General features: G+C 51.7%; 9 protein-coding genes across 9 annotated transcripts; 2 read left to right on the top strand and 7 right to left on the bottom strand.

Annotated features, from left to right (window-relative positions):
- Positions 1-222: 222 nt before the first annotated feature.
- IAQ61_010543 (uncharacterized protein) lies at positions 223-1679 on the top strand (the record flags this gene model as incomplete). Its single annotated transcript, XM_003841888.2, has 2 exons — positions 223-575; positions 641-1679. 2 exons carry the CDS (start codon positions 223-225, stop codon positions 1677-1679), a joined length of 1392 nt encoding a protein of 463 aa, XP_003841936.2.
- A 520-nt stretch (positions 1680-2199) lies between these two features.
- IAQ61_010542 (uncharacterized protein) lies at positions 2200-3728 on the bottom strand (the record flags this gene model as incomplete). The annotated part of the gene is made up of 3 exons (XM_003841887.2): positions 2200-3163; positions 3253-3617; positions 3681-3728. The coding sequence occupies 3 exons, from the start codon at positions 3726-3728 to the stop codon at positions 2200-2202; spliced, it is 1377 nt and encodes a 458-aa protein (XP_003841935.2).
- Positions 3729-4546: 818 nt separating this feature from the next.
- Positions 4547-7069, bottom strand: IAQ61_010541 (uncharacterized protein; the record flags this gene model as incomplete). Its single annotated transcript, XM_003841886.2, has 3 exons — positions 5429-7069; positions 5307-5375; positions 4547-5253 (listed from the first exon to the last, which is right to left on the bottom strand). The coding sequence occupies exons 1-3, from the start codon at positions 5460-5462 to the stop codon at positions 4547-4549; spliced, it is 810 nt and encodes a 269-aa protein (XP_003841934.1). The 5' UTR covers positions 5463-7069.
- Positions 7070-7650: 581 nt separating this feature from the next.
- IAQ61_010539 (uncharacterized protein) lies at positions 7651-8676 on the bottom strand. The gene is made up of 3 exons (XM_003841884.2): positions 8561-8676; positions 8499-8511; positions 7651-8442 (listed from the first exon to the last, which is right to left on the bottom strand). The coding sequence occupies exons 1-3, from the start codon at positions 8642-8644 to the stop codon at positions 7694-7696; spliced, it is 846 nt and encodes a 281-aa protein (XP_003841932.2). The 5' UTR covers positions 8645-8676; the 3' UTR covers positions 7651-7693.
- Positions 8677-8841: 165 nt separating this feature from the next.
- IAQ61_010538 (uncharacterized protein) lies at positions 8842-9728 on the top strand (the record flags this gene model as incomplete). The annotated part of the gene is made up of 4 exons (XM_003841883.2): positions 8842-8873; positions 8921-9200; positions 9257-9443; positions 9505-9728. The coding sequence occupies 4 exons, from the start codon at positions 8842-8844 to the stop codon at positions 9726-9728; spliced, it is 723 nt and encodes a 240-aa protein (XP_003841931.1).
- A 422-nt stretch (positions 9729-10150) lies between these two features.
- Positions 10151-11057, bottom strand: IAQ61_010537 (uncharacterized protein; the record flags this gene model as incomplete). The annotated part of the gene is made up of 3 exons (XM_003841882.2): positions 10151-10416; positions 10470-10946; positions 10997-11057. The coding sequence occupies 3 exons, from the start codon at positions 11055-11057 to the stop codon at positions 10151-10153; spliced, it is 804 nt and encodes a 267-aa protein (XP_003841930.1).
- Positions 11058-13809: 2752 nt separating this feature from the next.
- Positions 13810-14651, bottom strand: IAQ61_010536 (uncharacterized protein; the record flags this gene model as incomplete). The annotated part of the gene is made up of 3 exons (XM_066098826.1): positions 13810-14135; positions 14215-14329; positions 14421-14651. Coding segments are annotated over 3 exons (672 nt in total), but the record flags the coding sequence as incomplete, so codon positions are not given.
- Positions 14652-14821: 170 nt separating this feature from the next.
- Positions 14822-19260, bottom strand: IAQ61_010535 (uncharacterized protein). The gene is made up of 3 exons (XM_066098825.1): positions 18447-19260; positions 16402-18358; positions 14822-16340 (listed from the first exon to the last, which is right to left on the bottom strand). Exons 1-3 carry the CDS (start codon positions 18535-18537, stop codon positions 15275-15277), a joined length of 3114 nt encoding a protein of 1037 aa, XP_065951370.1. The 5' UTR covers positions 18538-19260; the 3' UTR covers positions 14822-15274.
- Positions 19261-19308: 48 nt separating this feature from the next.
- On the bottom strand, positions 19309-19769 carry IAQ61_010534 (uncharacterized protein; the record flags this gene model as incomplete). Its single annotated transcript, XM_066098824.1, has 3 exons — positions 19309-19521; positions 19596-19613; positions 19689-19769. The coding sequence occupies 3 exons, from the start codon at positions 19767-19769 to the stop codon at positions 19309-19311; spliced, it is 312 nt and encodes a 103-aa protein (XP_065951369.1).
- Between the last annotated feature and the right edge of the window lie 977 nt (positions 19770-20746).

Raw genomic sequence — 20746 nt, 5'->3', positions numbered from 1 at the left:
CCAATCTCGACCATTAGCGAATCAGCCGCTTCATTGTGAGAGCGTAGAATCAAGAGTTGCCGTTACGGGAGTAGCCATCAGGTTGTGAAGCTTGGTCGTGCTTGTTCCACACTGGCACCACCGCTAGGGAGATTACCCAGATTCGAGACGCAGGGGACGGACGGATTGGCTGTAGAGCACGCACAAAGATTGGTCGTGTACGTACCTACGCTGTAAATAAGTATGCCGGCCATGCTGGGCTCCATTGCGCAGGCGGCGAGAGAGGGAGTACATAATGCTGCGATTCCGTCGTTGGTTCTGGACAAGGCCAAACAAGGGGATAGCATGATTCCCTCGATACGCACGTTTGGCAAACTCGCCATGGGCGGTGCGCAGATGCTCCTGGGGAGTGGAAGCAAAGCGGTGGGAGACTTTACGCAAAACTGCCCCATGCCGCAGCTGAGCTGTCACAACACGACTGTTGTGGACAATCTCTGCTGCTTCAACGCCCCAGGTGGACAGCTCCTGCAAACCCAGTTCTGGGACACGGCGCCTGCCACAGGGCCAGACGATAGCTGGACCCTCCACGGACTATGGTATAAGTTTCCTTTCCCTCTCCAACCTCCAGAGAACTCACTCATCTGACCCTCTTTCCTAACAGGCCCGACCGCTGCGACGGCACCTACGAAGCCAACTGCGACCCCACGCGCATCTACAAAAACATCACCTCGATTCTCTCCACCTCGGCCGCCTCCCCAACCCTCCTCTCCTACATGTCTACCTACTGGAAGGACTACAAAGGCGACGACGAATCCTTCTGGCAACACGAATGGTCCAAACACGGCACCTGCATCTCCACCCTCGAACCCCACTGCTACCCCAACCACACCCCCACCGAGGAAGTCGTAGACTACTTCCAAACCGCCGTCGACCTCTTCCACGCCCTTCCCAGCTATACCTGGCTCGCAGACGCCGGCATCACGCCCAGCACCACCCAGACCTACACCTTTTCCCAAATCCAAGCCGCAATCCAACAACACCGGCCCGGCGTGGCCGTCACTCTGGGCTGCAAAGCCCATGCCCTCAACGAGATTTGGTACCATTTCGACGTCCGCGGCCCGCTGCAGTCGGGTGAGTTTGTCCCCGCCGATCCAGATGGGACAAAGAGTTCCTGTCCCGCAACGGGCATTCGCTATCTCCCCAAGCGCCCTGGCTCGGGCGCCGAGCCACCGTCAACGACGACGACGGGCGCACCGCTCCCAACCAGCACCGCGGAGCCAGAACCCAGGACCCCGTTTTCCGGCCGTGGTTTCCTAACGGTTGTGCTAGATGGCGAGGAAAAAGGATGCATAATCACAAAGGGGACGTGGTTTACCTCGGGCAGTTGTGCTACTTTTACCGCTACACCTGTCTCTTCTTCTTCCTCATCCCCTCCTTCCAACCCCTCCGACACAGACACAGCTTCCGGCCCCTTCACCCTCTCCTCCTCCAAAGGCCCCTGCGCCATCCTCGCTGGCGCTCTCTCTTGCTCCCACAGCGTCTCTGCCGCCACCGGCTTCACGCGTGACAACGACTTGTTGGTGGTTGGTGGCAGCTCGCGCTGGAGTGCGGAGAGGGTGCCGCGGGGGACGGCGCAGAGCGTGGTGCGTGCCGGGGGGGAGGGGCAGGTGCGGGTTGGGATTAGCTGGAAGGCTGTTTAGGGGGATGCGGATGGATAGGAAAGGACATGGATCGAGAATGTATATATGGCTGCACGGGGGATTGTTTGTTTGTATGAAATGGTATTCCATGTATGCATGCATGCATTCATCTATACATTTCATCTCCGAGTCTCCCGTCGTCGTCATCAATCTCCCCCGTGGAAAATTTCATTCAGGTGATACATGGAGTGTTGAAAACCTCGTCAATCCCTCGTCATTCCCACAATACACGCCAAGTATACGCGTTTCACTCTTCCGTTGCCAATCCAGTCATACACACATCATGGCATAAAAGCCCCTCCTTCCCCACCCTACTTGTCTGTCACCTCGTGTTTTGTTGAAAACCTCCACCACGCATGCACCCCACCCCACCTTTCGTTTAGAAATCTCCCGTGTAAAGAAAAGAAGAGAAAACGCCCATGCAAGCCAAACGCCCTGATCGCAGCCCTCGAAAAACAAAGTAAGAAGGACGAAGGAAAAAAAAGGCCACCCAGACTCATGTGACCGTTCCACAGCTCAGCTAAATCGGCAGAGGAAAGGTAACAGCCCAGGCGGCAATTTCCTTCTTCAAGTCTGCAATCTCCTGCACCTGGCCCGACTTGACCTTGTCCTTGAAATCCTTCAACTTGTTCGCCTCCTTGGGCAATTCCGCCTGGATCCGCTGGCAGAGCTTGACACAACGATCAATGTACGAGGCAATGCGCTTGAAGTCCTCCTCGCCCAGACCGCGGCTCGTCATGGCGGGCGCACCGATGCGAATGCCCATTGGGGTGAGGGCGGATTTATCGCCGGGCGTCGTGTTCTTGTTGCAGGCGATGTTGACTTGTTCGAGCACGGCTTCGAGGCGGGCGCCGTCGAGGCTGAAGGGCTTGAGGTCGAGGAGGACCATGTGGTTGTCTGTGCCGTTTGTGACGAGCTTGTACGACATTTCCTTGAAGGCGACCTCGAGCGCCTTTGCGTTTTTAATCACCTGTTGCTGGTAGAGTTTGAAGTCGTCGGATTGGGCTTGCTTGAGGGCCACGGCCAGGGCCGTGATGGTGTGGTTGTGGGGCCCACCTTGGTGGCCGGGGAAGACGGAGAAGTTGATGGGGCCTTCGAGGTCGTAGAGGGTTTGCGCGCCCGTCTTGGGGTCGGTTTTGCGAACGCCTTTGCGGAAGAAGATCATGGCGCCGCGGGGACCGCGCAGTGACTTGTGGGTCGTGGTGGTGACAATGTCGCAGTAGGGGAAGGGCGACTTGTTGACACCGGCGGCAATGAGCCCGGAAATGTGCGCCATGTCCATGAGCAGGTAGCAGCCTACTTTGTCGGCGATTTGCCGCATGCGAGCATAATCGATTTCGCGGCAATAGGCAGAGGTGCCGGCGACGAGAACTTTGGGGCGGTACATGAGGGCGTTTTGCTCGAGTTGGTCGTAGTCAATCAGGCCAGTGTCGAGGTTGACGCGGTAGGGGAAGGTCTCGAAGTAGGTTGATACTGCGGAGATTCTGAGTCCTTGTTAGGATACCCTATTACTTGCAGTGTTTTCTTGTCACAAGACCAGTGCAGGATAGCTCCGCGATGGGGATATGCTTACTTCCTTTGGGGAGTCTGGTACCCGTGGCTCAAATGCCCACCGTGCGGCAGGTCCAATCCCATCAACCGATCATGCGGACGCATAATCGCCTGGTACGCCTGCAAATTGGCCGGGCTACCACTCAAGCACTGAACATTGACACCCCACTGCTCCGGGTTGAGGCCGAATGTCTTGAGCGCACGCTCCTGGCACAAAAGCTCAATCGAGTCAATGTGCTCGTTGCCACCGTAGTAACGGGCACCGGGGTAGCCCTCGGAGTACTTGTTCGACATGGGGGAGCCCAGGGCATCGAAGACGGCGCGCGAGGTGACGTTCTCAGAGGCGATGAGGAGAATGGATTCGCGCTGGCGTTGGATTTCTTTCTCCTTTGACAGGGTGTTAGGCAAGCTCTGGATTTATTCGGGGTCAAGAAGTTGGGAGAGGCGAACCATGATCTGAGCGACCTCCTGGTCAGTCTCTACCAAGGACTTCTCCATGAGCTGTTTTTTTTTTTGGTCAGCAATGGTGAGTCTAATAGGCAATGTGGCGGGGTACGCCTACGTCCTGGTGAGACTTGGGCAGGGCGTATGTAGACATTGTGGCTGATTGTCTATTATCTCACGAGTGCCAATCAAGGTATGTGTTTTCTACTCGTGACTCGTAGTATAGTGAAGAGAGAGAAAGAGAGAAGAAAGGTGAAAGGTGAGGAGTCAGAAAGTATGAAGAAAAGACTCCAAAGCGAGAGCAGGTGAGCACCGCCGACAAAAAAGTCCCCTAGCCCCTCCAACCAACAATCCAATTTACTCCGCCAGACAGAATGCACTAACCCCCTTTCAGCATGGCGTCAACCAGATGTGCGAAAAGTAGCCGGCGGTCATCGGACTCCGATTGCCTGTGATTTGCAGTCTTTGACTCGTACATTCTTCATTCTTTCATTTACTACATAAATACAGTCCTTCAAGGCGTTTTCCCGCTTTACAACATCATCGTTCCCAAGCCTTTTCCTTGCCATCCAGGTGCCGGTGCCCTCACCTCTCCCAGGTCCCGCCTCTCGATCAAAGTCGGGGCTCATCCGGTCGCTCCAATGCATTAACAGACTGTCCACAAACGCCAAGTATGCCAGATATATTCTTCTCTTCGCGTCCAAAAAAACAAGGGTATGTAATCGATCCTTATAGCGTAGGTCGAAGTGGAGAAAGGATGAAGGCAAGTAAGTACATGCGGTAGCGAAAATTAAACAAAAACCGCCAGCGAAACAAACAAACAACGCATGCGCGATGGTCGCCCATCGTTCAATTGATGCCTAATGGTTCGATTAGTCATCGGTCAGGCGGTCGAGAATGACGATGCTGAGAATCATGACGAGCAATCCGATGGTCACTATTATGAGCAGGACGAAACCGAACCAACCGAGTACCATGGCTGATGTACCGACTCCCGACTTGACACTTCCGTTACCCAAGTCTTGCGCAATCGTGGAGGCGGCGACTGAGGCGGTGTGCTGCCAGAGCACGGAGACGAGGACGAAGATGGACGAGGTGAAGATGAGTGCGAGAGCGACTTGCGACACAGGTCTTGATGGAAAAGGCTTGACGTCGACATCGGATCCGGTTCGCTCGTCCCTCTCCTCGTGCCAGCCAGGGAAGGTGGCAAGGAGAATAAAGGTGAAGAAGGCCAGGATGATGGCGACGATGAGCAGATAGGGGAAGACGACGGCGTCCTTGAAGGTGGCCGCGACCCACACAAGATTGAGCGGATCTTGATCGATCGACAGATTGTCAACGAGTGCAGTTGCGTTGTTGGAGCAGATGTAGCCACCGCCGTCTCTGTTGATGCAGATGCCAAAGTAGCCAACGCGCACGCCGAGCTGGGCGTTGCCGACGATGTTGGCAATGGCTTGTGTGACACCAGGATCGACTTGTTCTGGCGCATAGGTGGGTGTGTACTTTTCGTACCACATGGAGATGAGGAAGATGCCGGGTATCAAGGGTGATGTTGATGAGCATCCTGCCAGTAATAATGCTGCGTGTGCGGTTAGTGTCTGCTGCACGACGCATGCTTCCATTCCAACGTACAGAGTAGGATGATTGCGACTGCTATGAGTATCATGAGCACATGGTGAAAGCCAAGAAACGGTATCAACCCTGGAGCCGTGTTAGTCTTCATTCCAGCGTTGCAATGGAAGCGTGGTACGCACGTTGCATGCTCACTGCGAACCGTAGGCCGGCCATTGTGAATGTGTTTCTGTTTCAGCGGGATGCCTTGCCTAGGCTGGCTGGAGGAGTAGTTCCCTGCGCCCCCAATGGGCCGGGAGAGATGAGCGGCGGAATGCACTCAAGACAGTAGCTTGCCGGTGTCTCGTTCTCCCAGATATGGATAGAAGAGGAAGAAGGATGGTGGGCGGTGGTGAAAGTCTCAGGCGTGCGGGTCAATTGCGCGGAATGGTGGTCTGTGGATGGGTGTGGGCTCTGGCAGCTCTTCGGTCGGAATGTGTTCTGCGATGAAAGACTTGTCAGATGTCTGTTGCGACGAGACCCAAAAAAAAATTGGGTGAGCTCGTGGTGGTGAGTGAAAGTGGGGAGCTTGGAATGTGACTTCTCTCTCTCTCTCTCTCTGCAGCCTCGATTACTTTTGCTGGCTGGCGAAAAATGATGAGGTTGGGGTATGGCGTGGCTGGGGGACTTGGGGAGAAAGATGGCTGGTAACCGTAAACACGGCAACGCTCGGGCCCGCATAGCAACGCAGCAACCGACCCGCGACACCCCCCATCATCCTGCGTCATACCTCAACCGTAGCCTTCGTCCCCTCCGACCGCCAATCAAGCGCGCTATTCAGACCGCTCATCCATGCCCCATCTTCCTCTCTACTAGGAGTATAGACGCCGGAGCATTGCGCTTCTGGAAGAAAGAGTCTTGTTCCTGCATTAGACCGTCTCTCACGCACTACCGGTACCTCCCCTTCCCAGCCTCTGCAATTGATCCGCCGCGACGTGGCAGCCTGCGTACGGCGAAGGGCCTTCCCCACACTACATGCGACACCGCTCTCTATCCATCCATTTATAAAACCGCGGTGTACTTGAGATGGACCATCTCGACCTGACTTGGCCGAAGCTGTCCGCTGCCGGAATTACATCTCTTTTTGTCCTTGTCGCGCACGTGCAGTGGCGGATTCTAGGGTAGGTACAGATCTGAGGTTGGGCTGGCAACACGCCTTTTAATTCTTCCCGTGTCACTCCACTCCACACGAGCGCGATGCTTTCGATCTGCGCGCGTCACGTTGATCCTGTTCGCTAGACCCACTTGCTCGGTCTTTTACAGCACATGTAGAGTACTCTACTATGTATCTAGACATCGCCCTTGGGAAAAGACCATGTCCACCCACGTCCACTTGAGCGAATATTGTACATGGAACAATATGCATCTTGAGAACAGGCAATTTGGCTTGGGTAGCTGCCAGTCAATCTTAAGCTCGTCGATCCTCCATATTTGAGTTTGCAGATACAATACACACCATCGCCGACTGCTTCGCTTTGATCAAACAGGCACCCGGCCCTGAATCCGTCCTTGCGAGTGCCAACGCACACCGTCTACGAGACACTGCACCCCTACCATTCTAGCCCGCTCTCATACCCAATCCACCTAGCAACGCTGTTCTGTCAAGCACAAGGAATCCTTGTCCATCCAATATACAACCATCAACAAAATGTGCCAAACTTCCTCCCCTTTCGCGACATGTCCTGTTTTCCTGCCCAACCCCCACCATATGGCTGTCACCAGACTCTTTAATCACCTTTTTGTGGTACCAATGGCAGGATGTAGTACCTTAGTCTCATTCAACATCGACTCTACTAGGAATGCAGGAATAGACTTCACTTAATCTTGTCGCAGTGGATCTATTCTTATAGACAGAGTTATCAAAAATATAGTAATTGTGCTGAAACCCCAGATGTTCAATACAGTGACTACTACCTACTAGAGCAGCAAAAAGGATACCGTCGTGTTGCGACGAAAAGAAAGTGCCTGAGCCTGCTTTAGCCATCATCATGTATCCCGAGCAAAAAGTAATGCTTGAGCCGCATCGCATCCTCTTTTCTAGGCAAAAAGAAAAAGAAAACAGACCCCAACTTGGGGTCGTTGTTTGGAATGGTTACAATCGTGATAACGACATTGACAAGATTCGAACTTGCGAGGCCGAAGCCATTAGATGACATGAACATGGAGATTCAAGTCTAACCCATTAACCACTCTGGCACAATGTCAGATTTCGATGACAAATTTTGTAATTAAATTATACATAGCCTACAGAAAAGTAGAGGTGGGAAAGAAAAATCATCTCTCACAGGTTGCAACAACCGCACTCCCTACGTATGTACAAGAGTGTGGGCGGGGCATGTGTCATTAACCGCTTATTCAAGTTTTTCCCTCACTTAAACGAACCCTTCTCATTGGCTACCTAGACTATCCTACAGACTAGACCTACCCCTACCACTCAACTCCCACGTCCCCTTGGCCTCATCATACCTCACCTTATCCTCTGCCTTCAACTTGTCCAAAATCTGCAGCACCCCCCTCTCTGCCGGCTCCCAAAGATTGCGCGGATAGTCCTTGTAAATCACGCTGACGATATCCATACTCGTCCACCCGCCTGGTCTTTCGGTTGCCAAGACGTCTAGCACTTGCCGCTCGCGTTGCTGGCGGTGCTGTATGTATTCTAGGATTTTGGCGGGCCCGTGGGCGATGACGGGGCCGTGGCCTGGGTAGGCGCGGCCGCTGAAGGCGTGCGACATGCTGTCTAGACTCTTCATGTAGGCGGCGAGGTCTTCGAAGACGGCGGTGCCTTGGCCGAGGACGTTGTCGGCGGTGAACATGGCGTCTTCTTCTTCGAGAATGAAGGCCATGTGGTCGGTCGTGTGGCCGGGAGAATGAAAGGCGCGCAGTGTTGCCCCGTCTGTCTTGAACGTTTGTCCATCGCGTATGTCCAGCCAGTCGTCGTGTGGCTCGTGCTTGTAGATTTGAGTGCTGGGCGAGTGCGATACGAGGTCAGGAACGCCTTGGATGTGATCGTGATGCCAGTGGGTCAAGAGTGCTTTGTCGATGCTGATGTTCTCGTTCTTCAGGACGGACTTGATCGAGGCGATCCATTCTGGCTTGCCTTCGCCAGTATCTATGAGGATGCGCTGTGAACCATTTCCCACAATATATGTATTGGTCCCTGCACTCTTGTTAATCATCACGACATATCACATTGTTCGATTCAACACTACACACCCTGTAGCGTAAACTGTTCCTATTAACGCTTCGTCCATGACCAACTGCAAGCGATAACTCACCTTGCTCGGATTTCCTCCTAGAACTCTGATAACACGACTGCTGAGCTTCTCAATCACAGGGAGAGGAACCAAAGGCTCAGCCATGACTGAATACAGCCTTTTGAAAGCAAAACGCATGAACATACATCACAGAACGCGGGGACATGATGATGCTCCCATAAGCATCTTGCCGAGGCACTGTTGCGATTCTTATCGATAACGCCCATCTTCCAAATGGCACTCCAAACTGCTACTCCTCAGGCACAATACCACGATATTTCTCCCCACAAGTGCATATCATAATGCCATTGGTAGAGGAAGACGACGAGCCACTGTACGTCCGTTCTCAAACTCCACATTATGGTGGCTAAGCAACGAAAGGCAGCTCTCAAGCAGTGCACTAGACGCCCTTAAAGAATTTTACGGCGAGCGAGATGCGCGCCAAAAGCAATTCGAAGAGCTAAAAGGCAAGGCGGAAGATGACTTCGATGGTAAATTGTCCATGGACGCATTCACCGAGGACTGGAACGCCAGCCAGTTCTGGTATAGCGATGAGACGGCTACACTGCTCGCAAGGCAACTCTTGGTCGGCGCCACAGACGAGACGCGTATAGCGGTTGTGTCTGCCCCGAGTGCGTTTATCCAGTTGAAAAATATACTGGTAAGAATTACTTCTCCCTTTGTTGAGTTGCCCTGCTAACGGCAGGATACCGGTAGGCTTCAGGCGAGATCAAGTGCAGGCCGCACATGACCCTCCTGGAATACGACGAGCGATTCGCAGTATTCAAAGAATTCGTCCGCTATGACTTTGAAAAGCCGATCCAACTACCAGCAGAACTAAAGGCCTCGTTCGATGCAATCATCTGTGACCCACCCTTTCTGAGCCAAGATTGCCAGACCAAAGGTACAGTACATGGAGCAACAGTACCAGGCCCAAGATCGTGCACATGCTGACGTTTTCCCAGCTGCGTTAACAGTACGCTGGCTAGCCAAATCTTGGACGCAGGATGCCTTGCGACTCATTGTCTGCACGGGCGAGCGCATGGAGAATTTGATCACGGAGAAACTATATGGCAAGATTGGTACCAAGACAACAGACTATGAGATCAAGCACTCCAAGGGTTTGAGCAACGAGTTTCGATGCTATGCAAACTTTGAGTGCGAGGATTGGAAATGGATAGCGTCGTGATAGGAGTTCGAGTCAGAGTGTAAACTTTAGTCGTATACTGAACGTGAAGAGGGACGAGTAATGTGGTGCATTACATGGTAACCTTACGGTAGAAGTTCTGGTCTAAGTCTGGTACACTACGCCTATAACAACTCATCATCAACATCACCACTAGTCTTATCATCGCCACATAAATTTCAACATCGACACACGAGAACTCCACACCACGGACATCTCGCATGCCATTGACTTGATATCCGGAATGGGACCGCGTAGGGACCACAGGGAGCGAGGGTTTAAATCCAAGTGCCAAAAAGGTGTTTGATATTTTTTACTCTTCGCTCTACGAGCCAGAACGCCCCATATATGCTATGAATATCCCAAAGCGCGCATAGAGAGTGTACGTGTCAAGAAGAACTCTTTAAATTCATACAGCGCAACCCTTACATGCAAGCAGCACCATCAATACCAATGACCTTGCCATTTACCCAATCTCCATCTTTGGACGCAAGGAAACACACCACACGGGCAATGTCCACTGGTTGACCGACCCGGTCATGTGGGGACCATGTGCAAGCGTACTCGTCGACTTGGTCGTCGCTGAGCTTTTCGCCGCCGGGGATGTATTCTCTGCAAACGGCGTGGTACATGTCTGTCTTGATGCCACCGGGGGCAACACAGTTGACCGTGACTTTCTTCTCGCCGGCATCTGGAATGGCAAGTCAGTCATGTGGGGCAGGCATTTCACCGGCGAAAACTTACCAATGGCCATGCAGCGCGTGAAGGTCTCAATGGCACCCTTGGAGCCAGAGTAGACTGCGTGTTTCGGTACGCCCTTTGCCTGGCCGGTGATTGAGCCCATGAGGATAATCCGGCCATGCATCTCCATCCTCTTGTACGCCTCCTTGGCCACGAAAAACTGCCCACGCGTGTTGATAGTGAAGACGCGGTCAAACTCCTCTGGCGTCACGTCCTTGAAGTGGCCAAACGACACAACACCAGAGTTTGAGCAGCAAATGTCGAGTTTGCCGAAGTGGGCGACGACGTCGTCCATGAGCTTGGAGGTTTCCTCGACGTTGCCTACATTGGCTTTGAAGGCATGGGCGTCGGAGCCGTTTCCTAGTGCTTTAATCTCCTTGACGACTTGTTCGGCTCCTTCAATTGTGTTGGCGTAGTTTACTGCGACTTTTGCGCCGCGCTTGGCCAACTCGAGGGCCATTGCCTTGCCGATTCCACGGCCTGGGGCTGTTAGTCACGATTTGAAGACTCTCGGTGGTACCCTGACTGACCTGAACCAGTGACTACGGCAACTTTGCCTGCCAGGCTCCATGTTTGCTCGATCTCGGCCATTGTGAAGTTTTGGTGGCTGCGGTTTGCGGGCAGTGAGACGATCGCTGGATTATAGTGGTGTTTGAGAATATGTGATGGAAGTAGCTGCTGTGATGATGACTCAAATCCAAAGAGAAGACACCCGGTCTATATACCGCTATACAACCCGGCACTCCAGCGGAGAAGATTGCATATCGATGCGTAGTGTCTTGCCCGTCCTGCCTTCGGTGTCCCAACACCCACACATTCCCCCCATCTGAATGCCGGGACAGTTCATTGCCTCCGAGAGTCGTGAATCCTGGGCGTATATCCACGTACCTGACCCGCCGCAGGAGAGCCAGAGCCTCAATTGCATTGAAGTGGTGATTCGGAAGGAGGGGCCGAAGATGGGGGCAAGACGATCAAGTTATGATTGGTGCATGAATGTGGAACATTGGGGTCGCTCTGCACCCAGCCATGACAACATGTGGTCGCGAAACAAAGATTTTGCTTCAGGACGAAGCAGCTTTTATTGTAAAGGGGCATTGACCTATGAAGAAGTTGGTTGCAGGACCTGCGCTGAACGTCACTGTCTAGACTGCGGTCATAGCCCACGCCCTTGGATACGGTAACAACCCAGGGCCGTTGAGTGAAGGTCTGGCATGGGATCATCAGTTTGTAAGCATTATTCAAGTCTACAATCGGAAAACGAATCCATCATCGCAATCATTCCAACGCGACTCTCGAACCCTGTCACATGACCATTGAAGATAGCCTGTGTGAGCTCATCATTTCCCGTCACTGAGGCTGTTCAACCGCGAAGCATCTGTGTCCATCGGTTCCCTCACCATTTCTCTGGCTCCCCATCATTAGCGATCAAGCTGTACAACGAAGTGAACGCTTGGCGACTAGGAATCCGAATGACGGCTGGTGGATTCGCGTCGCACAAGCCGGCTAAAGGGAGCGTCGCAATCAACTATTTGGTGATCCGGTTTCCTGTGGAAAGCGGGGATCCGCTTAACTCCATGTCCGCCTCTTGCACTTGTCAACTTTACTTCATCTCGAGACCAGTGTGTTGAAACAGCCGAGCGGACTCTGGCCTATTGTACTCTACTCATGGCTTGTTCTAGTTGTTCATGTTTGGATCAAGGCCAAAATTTGTGGAGCTCGTTTGTGCCGGTGGTCAACGATAAAGATGTTACCGGTAGTTGCACGATTAACCAATTTCATAATCACGCCGTCGTAACCGTACTAAAACTTTATTACTGCGACGGAGAGTTGAAAAATCTGTGCTTCTGCACCAATTGAACGAGATTCCATCGTGAAACCTCCGTTCTGTCTGGGACGTCTAGATCTTGCAAAATCGTCTACTGTCCAGACTTATGGAAATTGCTAGTCTCCACGGTGATTGATTGGTGCTGTGGAAGAAAATAAATAGAGAAACGGACTGTTTATTCTGCTTAAAATTTCACCGATGCATTGGCACGAGGGAAAGAAGTCGTGCATCTACCACGGCACGGCTATTTGCAGCCTCTACCACCATGTACAATAATGCGTGCTAGGCTGGGATAAGGGATGGAATTTCTCATTTTATCTTGACCTTCTCCGAATTCTCAGCTGACACATACAGTATACTTGGATTCTTCACCGCTATTCCAATTTGAGGGCGATGATGGGCCATCTCGCGCCGACATCGCCATTATTCAGGAGGAACCAAAGACGTAAACATATACATAAGAGGAGATTTACGCTCTGGATTCCGATGATTCACGGAATTCTTTGTGCTGCAGTCACCTCATTGTGATCTAGGTCGCGAGAACAAGCTCTGAGTAGATTTCGCGGCGTGGTGGACAGAGAAATAGCCACGTCCGAAAGCGCTTGGCTTTCCCCCTCAGTCCATTTCCCGTTACACGGAAAAAACGTTGGGAGAAGGTCAGATTCGGCCCAGACATGCGGTTATTCTGCCCGTTAATGTTTAATTCAGCAATTGTTGGGGTCAATTTTCGGTGTTACTCTAGTGTTTTGGACTGTATCACCTACTATGTATAGCAATCGGCTATGTCCGATGTATCCATGGATGATACGGAGAAACAGCGTATTAGCTAGCTAACTGATGCTTCACTAGTCGGAATTTAGGCCTTGATACACTATATTTTCACCATGATAGAGTGTAGCATTATAGCATTTCTGCCTTGATAAGGTCCTGCATCTGATGATGTGATAGACACCATTGTATACCGTAACTTTGCGCAAGCTTACTTCTAATGACATGTGTTTCATGGGTGGCGCTGACATCAAAAGGAGTTCCTCCAGTGGTCTTCAAGTTATATAATAACTGTGCAATCGCCAAATAGGAGTCATATAGCAGCCCTGCTCCCCTTCACCGTCGTTGTACCCGCGGCATATATTAAGCGCCGGTTCCCCGACCCGATTCTCAAACAGTAACAAAGCGTTGACTCTAGAATGAGCTAAAATTGAGCAAGTACTGCTATCCCAACCCTGTTCGCACGGTCTAACTCTTACCATGTCCACGGCTTTCGTCCGGATGCCCGTATGCTTATCCGCACCTCGTGTTTGTGACAGAACATGGGGCCCAATGAGTGAATATTTCCAGTGTTGATATGATCTGCTTAATGGTATCTCGTCTTGGGACGAGGCAGTGTGCCACGACATGATAATGAGGATGATGTCAATTTACCATAACCGCTGATTTGCTTCCAACGCCTGAAATCCTTGGACCTGCATTCGCTACTGACTGAGGTGAAGAGCCAAGACAGACGCGTAAGCATGTCAATCAAACGGACATGCGCTTTACTGTTGCTGTATCACCTCTTGCTGCACGTCCTCGGTGCTGGCAATCCGAATCCTGTGATTGTCTGATAAAACAGTGAGATCGGATCAAAGGGACCGATATAGCCAGAAAAAGGGAAAATGTGGGTTGCAATGGGCCCACTTGCAAGCCGGCTAGGTTGTTACCAGCAGAAGGGAACGCAGTGAAGGTCCTCTGGATCGTCATGGCTACTTTGGCTCGGGTTATATTAGTTTGAGAGTACTGCGGCGTCAAAATGGTGTGACGAAGGCCTTGCATGCCGTTCGGGAAGGAGGAGAGGCGAGACGCTTCTGTGCAATTAGATGGCACGTATGACCATTCATACTGCCGGTATTCCCAGTACCTCGACTAGACTCATCTCCTATACACCTCCTATTACGCACGAGGGAAGACTTCGACTTTGAGCGCCTCGGTATCCAAAATGAGATGAGAACAATCTGTACGACTTGTTATCAGATCCATGCTCCCAATCCTCCACGAACCACTACTACTTGCTCGTTGTGAGCCAGAACTACGCAAGAGGCACGCAAGGTGTAAACGCCCGGCCTGTCCCGTAGGGCATACGCCTGGAGTACCCCACCATAGCAGTGCCGGCTTTGCACATGATACATCGATCTACGTTTCCCCATCAACCCACCGTCAGCCTCCAGACCTGAAGACCACCAATCATAATCTCCGAAACAACACACGCTGGCGTACATCTGAAACACGGGCGCGGAGAAGCATAAAAAAAAGGTCAAGGACATTGTGACAACGTACGTGGTTGGCAAGGAGAAGGAGACGTACCCTGGTTCGAGTGGGCAAGACTTACCCCGTCGCTATCAACTCTACCATCAATCAAATTCATCTCTTAAAAGACAGACCTTGATGAACGACTATTTCCCTCCTCGAATCTCATCTTAATATGATCATAGTGGGCCGACACTGTCCGCCGTCAGTTAATGTCTCAGCAGGAGCTTCACCCCACTTCATAACGAATGTTAACGTCATACGTCTGAAAAAGACCAAAGTAGGAAGAGAAAAAATGTTACGAGGTAAGTATATACGATTTTATTGCAATGTGTATCCTGTGCCCTATTCAAGCGCTACTCATCCACAGCAATGAGTCGCGATGAGCCGAAGACTGACGACAGACTTTCAAAATATTCATGGTTTGCAAATCGAGACATGCAAAAGGGTATGACGGTCTTGGTGTACGCCCCTATTCAATGGCATGCCGGGATGAATGACCTTCCATCATGGTACATCAGCAACCAGTAACGCCAAGAAGAACGAATCCTACAGGGGGAAGTGGAACGCCAGATAAGAGCCGCGAAGCAAAAAAAAAACAGAGCAGTGAACGCTCGACTCGTTGAGAAAGATTCGGGCGTCCAATAGAAGTGCAAGACTGGGAACGAATGGGCAAAGAGTCAGATGAGAAAATGATCGACTAGCTTCTTGCGAGAGTATCGAGCTTGCTTCGGATACCATCCGAAAACCTTGTCGCGACTCCTTCGTCAATCAATTCGATACAGTGGGCGAGGACCCTAAAGCCATTGTCTAACAAAACATGTCGACCATCTCGCTTGGTAAGGATTGGGTAACCCTCTCCTCGAGAAACATACCGTCGGATTGTCGGATGCTCAGGAGGGAACTGGTCTACTGGGACGGAGGAAGTTTGTGATGAATGTGGGTTCTGCTGGATAGGAGTGGCAGGGCTGTCGTTGGCAAAGGTTGTCACCCACATTACAAGAGCAGCACGATAAATAGCACCCGCCCACCATGGCGAACGAGTACCTCGAGGCATTTCGCGTACCAGACGGAGAATTTGGCCAGCATGGGAGATGGCTTCATGTGCATCGGACAAACATTTATTACGTATTCCGCTAATTGCCGGCTTCTGAAAGTCGAATTCGGGATCCTCACGTCGCGCGACTCGTTCAATTTGTGGGAAATTTGTGACGGCGTTCAGGCTGATGAGGTGGAACATGACAAGATTGGCGTGCATGATGGGACACATTATGTTCGCCGCCAGATATCGTTGGGCCAAGTCGGACCAGCGTCCAAGCAGTGCTTGTACCTCCTCGAGACGAACGCGAGTAGATGCAGCACTGAGCGCCCTGTTGCGGGATCTCGAAGCAGCAAAACTATCAGAGAAGCAGCTGAGCAGCTGGCAGAATTGGCACACCAGAGTTTGCAGAGGATGTAGCAACAGACGTAGATGCATTGGCGTAAGGTGGATTTCCTGGACATCATGCACAACGATCTCATCGTCCAAAAAGCACCGGAAGAGATCCCTGAGATTCTGCGGCCGAACTCCAGAGCCTACCGACGAGATTCCGTTGGAGAACTTGTGGACTTCATCGAAAATGCCTGACCACTCCTTGGCAGTCTGAGCTTGCCAGAGTTGATCCGTGTCTGGCATGGATACACCTAATTCAGTGACCGAGAAGATGGGCGCGGAATCTTGGAATAACGAAATTTCCTGATCTGCCATGACCCAAGCATAGACAAGACTGTCGAAGCGTTAGCGAAACGATCCGTGTGATTACGACTGATGCAGATTTGACTACTCACCGACTCCGGCTCTCTTGCTCGATCCATTCTCGCCATAACGCCTCTGCGCCTCTATGTTCATTCCCAGGTTGTAGTGGAGTTGGCCACTGCGCAAGGAGTCCCGCATGACGAAGCATTGAGCAATACATGCCGCGTTGGCCCATCGCGATATCCATCTGCCACTTGTCGCCACTCCAGGCTGCCTGTACAGTAAAAATCAGAGCCGCCCGCAAGACAATGGGATCGCTGGCCATTATGATATTCTTCTCAATGAGATCGAAAAGCGAGATCCGACAGGTTTCAATAAAACCACCAGTGAGTAATCTTGCCTCAATCGAGGGTATAGTCATGGCTCCCGACGCAATCATCATGAGAATGAGTAAGCTAGAAGCTTTATCGTTGTTGTGCTGCATGAGTCCGTTTGCATCGAGAACGCCATGGGCAGAAGTCGGATAAAATTGCTCAAAAGAGTTGGCATATGATTTCAAAAAGAATTCCAAAACCCGGGCAGGTGGCAGCAAAATGAAAGTGGAATGAGACCCAGTCGACCCTGGAGACTCGCCACTATTCGAAGAAGAACTCCCGTCTTTATGGATGTCGAAAGCCTTGTACAAAAAGCTCTGCGTAATGGCAAGTAGCTTGTCTCGTGTAGCCTCCTGAAGCGGGGCTATCTTGATCTGGCCATTGTACTGGAAATCACTTTCATCCCATGCAACAAATGGCCAGTTACCCCAAACTTCATTGTTCTTGAGGCTGAATTCCAAACGTTCAACATTCAGACGTGCCGTGCGGGGGCAAGTGTTGGGTGCGATAGGCGGCGTACAACGAAAGATTGTCCAACCATCACGAGCGGCGACGATAGCTCCTAGGTCTGGTATTAAGCCTGTGTCTGCAATGGAAGGATTCCTGTTTAAATGGAAGTACATTGACGCAGAGCTACCAATTTGAAGGTCAGACATGTTCTCGTCCATGTCAGGTGTTGTAATGGGGGTCTGCATGGGACCGTAGAATTGTGAGTCGTTCATGTCGGGAATCATCCCAAGGATGTCTTCATTGGTCTGACCCATAGTCATGTCCATGTTCATCGACATGAGCAAACTAGGATCGATTCGCATAGCGCCATAATCTGTGGCCATGGGTATGGCATCCCATGAACTCATGAATAATTGTGGGCTCTCGTGCCGAGGTTGATCATGGGCGGTCTGTGCAAATTCTTCGTATCCAGACACAGGTGTCGAGGACACGAAGCCATCCATACCTTGGACTGGCGTGGATAATGGCGACATAATTGGAGCTGCGTGTGCAAGCGGATTTGTGGGTGTCTGATCAAAGAGCGGAGGCGTGCCTGTGATCGCTATTTGCGTTGTACTCACAGACCTGGCTTGTATGTTGGCCAGTGCTGGCTGCGACACCACAGATGCATTTCGAGAATGCGGTTCAAGAGAAGAGGAAGATGTGCGATCATTTTGCTGTGACGGTTTTTGGGGTGAAGGTTGGCTGTTGGCTTGCGACTCATTGGATGGAGTAGTATCATCCTGTTTGGTCTGAGCATCCGGACTGCTTCCCGTATCGCTCGGTGCTCTGCTGTTTCCAGGAGGGTTGTTCAGGCGTTGGACTGATTTTGATTGACGGCGAGTTGGTCGAGAGGTACAAGTGAGATTTCTCGCCTCGCATCGACTGCATGGAAACTTCTTATCACACTTCGTCTTAGTCTTTGCGCAATGCTCGCAGGCAATGGGTGTACGACCGGCAGACTTGGGGATGATGCCCTGTACTGGGAGGCCTTCTTCATTGTTCTGATTACGACCGTGGACAGTATAATGTCTTTGCAAGAGGTCTCTGGTCAACGGGTCAGCCTTCCGTTTTGAATGGATTAGGTGAATTGATCGGGAGGCCTCAAAGCAGAGAGTTGCAAGAACGCACCTTCGGGCAAAGCTCATGTGGCAGGTAAAGCATTTGAATGGCTTAACGTTTGTGTCTACTCATTGAAGACGATTAGCACATGGATGGCAAGTCAAAGCGAAGTCTCCTTTGCAATCGATGGCATGAAGATAAGACAAACTCACGAGTAAGGATATGTCGTTCGAGATGTTCATCTCGGGTAAAAGATTGCCCGCAATATGTACAGAAGACCATCTTCTTGATGTTCTTGGTCATGAACTGCAACTCAGGCCTCGGTAAACCGAGTGATGAAGATGGTAATCGGATTTGGTGGGGAAGCGCAGGTCAAGATCCAGATGGGCAAAGGAGGATGGGCAGCCAGTGTGAGCAATGGCAATAACAGGGACTTGTAACGACCGAATCGTGGACAGTGCTAGGGACCTTGGCCAAATTTGATGTTGCTATGGTTGCAGAGAGTAGTCGATTTCCTATAAGTGGTAGGCCAGCAATTCCGACTGCGAATTGGCCTAGATTGCGGCGACACTAGGACGGGTAGGAACAACGGTATGGGGCTAAAGTGAGAATTTCAAACGTCAGGTCAGTGTTCAAGGCAGCTTGTTGAGACGTCAGACCAAAAAAGCTGTATTGAGAACGGCTGTGGTGCTGACTGCGACTGCAGAACAAATCCTATGGCGCTATTGTGAGATGAAGACCAAGGTCAGGCCCTGTGTTACGAGGACTTTTGAGAAAGTAAACAGATTTTCGAGTTACCAAGAGAGCTCAGGAAGCAAATAGATCGGTACTAGAGAAGAGCGCCGTGGGTGCCGCTCCATTCCATGGAAACGGAAGCACGTCTAGACGTAGGAGATGTAGAATCGGGCTCGACTGGCGTACCATTCCCGACAGGGAGGTTGATTATGCATCTGAGCAACCATGATTCTTCACTTGAAGAGCAATCCAGCTGCATCAGAGCTATGAGCTAGTGCTTCTCAGTTACATGCAGCGCACCATGCTCTTGGGTGGGTCAAGACTCAAGACTGAACTTGGCTAGGTCAGATTGAACTCTGGGCGACCAGGGGTTGCTGCACAGCGTTGATGATAAGACTCGGCGAGGGCAGGGATGTAGGATATCTTGGGGTTCTGCACCACGGCTGGGTGAGGGTTCGGGCGCAGACGCTCAACAGGGGTGAGTATGCACTGCGAGCCTGCGTCAGCCACCAAGCCTCTGTGAACCGAGCATTGGCCAAGCGCGTTGGTGCCCTGGAGGAGAAGACAGTACATGTAAGCCTCCCATACTTTCGTAATGTATTCTTCAATACGACAACGTTACTTACGCCCACAGCCTCGACGATCTACATGCTGCCGTGCGGCAAGTCAGCCGCTGTGGTTTCTTCCAGTCTGGGGTTTCGAGGACATGGGCCGCTTACTCTACTCTGTGAACCTCTTCCCATCCTCCAGCGCCAGCGGCCAGAACGGGCGTACCCGTGATTGCCGTCTATACGAGGCATGGTTTCGCACAAGCTGCTCGTGCAGGTAGCGATGAGCATACCAAAGATGACATGCAATGAACGGCTGTCAGCACCACGCGGCTGAGTCGCAGTCGATAGGCGCCCCAGTCCCTCCACCAGAGATTGCCACGCCTGTTTCAAAGAGCGACATTCAGCGCTGAACATTCAGGTCCTCGACGTGGCCGCCGGATTGAGCGACTTGGATGCATGGCGATGCGTTTGCTGCAACCCCCGCGGATCGTGGTTGCTCAGGCTGTATTGGGCCATTGAATCAGAGCAATCTCTGACGAATTCGCCGACCCAAAGGCTAAAGCAACAGTCGAGTTGAGCATCGTCCAACATGCCACGGCGTCTTAGCTTGTCGTTTTCGTGCTGAAAAGCCGTGTTGCTGTGAGCTGCTGAACGACCTGTTGGACACTCTCGTCTTGAAAGCGAAGGACTGGAACGGTGTGAACACTGCGTCACAGGTCGTGGTCACAAAAATCCAAAAATACTTGCGCGCTGGCCGGTCAAGCTTTGCTAGCGCCATTCTGCATCCTACCAGTACCTAGGTGGTGCATACGGGGACATCACGTGCACCCGACGCAATTGTTTTGCGGGCCCTTACGTATCGTTCCATTACCGCTCCATCTTCAGTGGACACCACAGCCATAGAACATGTGCCTCAAGCCGATATTGAACTTACACCTAGCACTTGTAGCGATTACCTGGCTCGTGTCGTTTAACATGGTAGCGCGTGAACAGAGCTGCCACCGCTCACTTCTGGCAAACACCTAAGCATTCCATCTTGCCGCATGGCATCAACTTTTATTGTGTCGCTCAATTGATCGCCGATCGCTGCATCCCTCCCCTTTCGAATCATGGCCAGATGAATTTGTCACCACAGCGGTAGCATGACTGCCTCATCATTGTTTGCGTACCATATGGTACCATGGCTGGGGTATTCAATAAAAGGCCGTGCCATGAGCAGCGATTTC

Source organism: Plenodomus lingam, assembly GCF_022343315.1.
Source record: "Plenodomus lingam strain CAN1 chromosome Unknown contig_8, whole genome shotgun sequence".
Taxonomy (NCBI): Eukaryota; Fungi; Ascomycota; class Dothideomycetes; order Pleosporales; family Leptosphaeriaceae; genus Plenodomus; species Plenodomus lingam.
This window is presented reverse-complemented; position numbering and strand designations above follow the sequence as displayed.

Excerpts from the sequence above, each read along its gene's own strand:
- IAQ61_010535 (XM_066098825.1), bottom strand. The coding sequence starts at position 18,537 with ATGACCAAGAACATCAAGAAGATGGTCTTCTGTACATATTGCGGGCAA. Across the intron at positions 18,359-18,446 it reads CGAACGACATATCCTTACTC|ACACAAACGTTAAGCCATTC; the intron begins GTGAGTTTGTCT and ends TTCAATGAGTAG. Across the intron at positions 16,341-16,401 it reads GAGCAAGAGAGCCGGAGTCG|TCTTGTCTATGCTTGGGTCA; the intron begins GTGAGTAGTCAA and ends ACGCTTCGACAG.
- IAQ61_010539 (XM_003841884.2), bottom strand. The coding sequence starts at position 8,644 with ATGGCTGAGCCTTTGGTTCCTCTCCCTGTGATTGAGAAGCTCAGCAGT.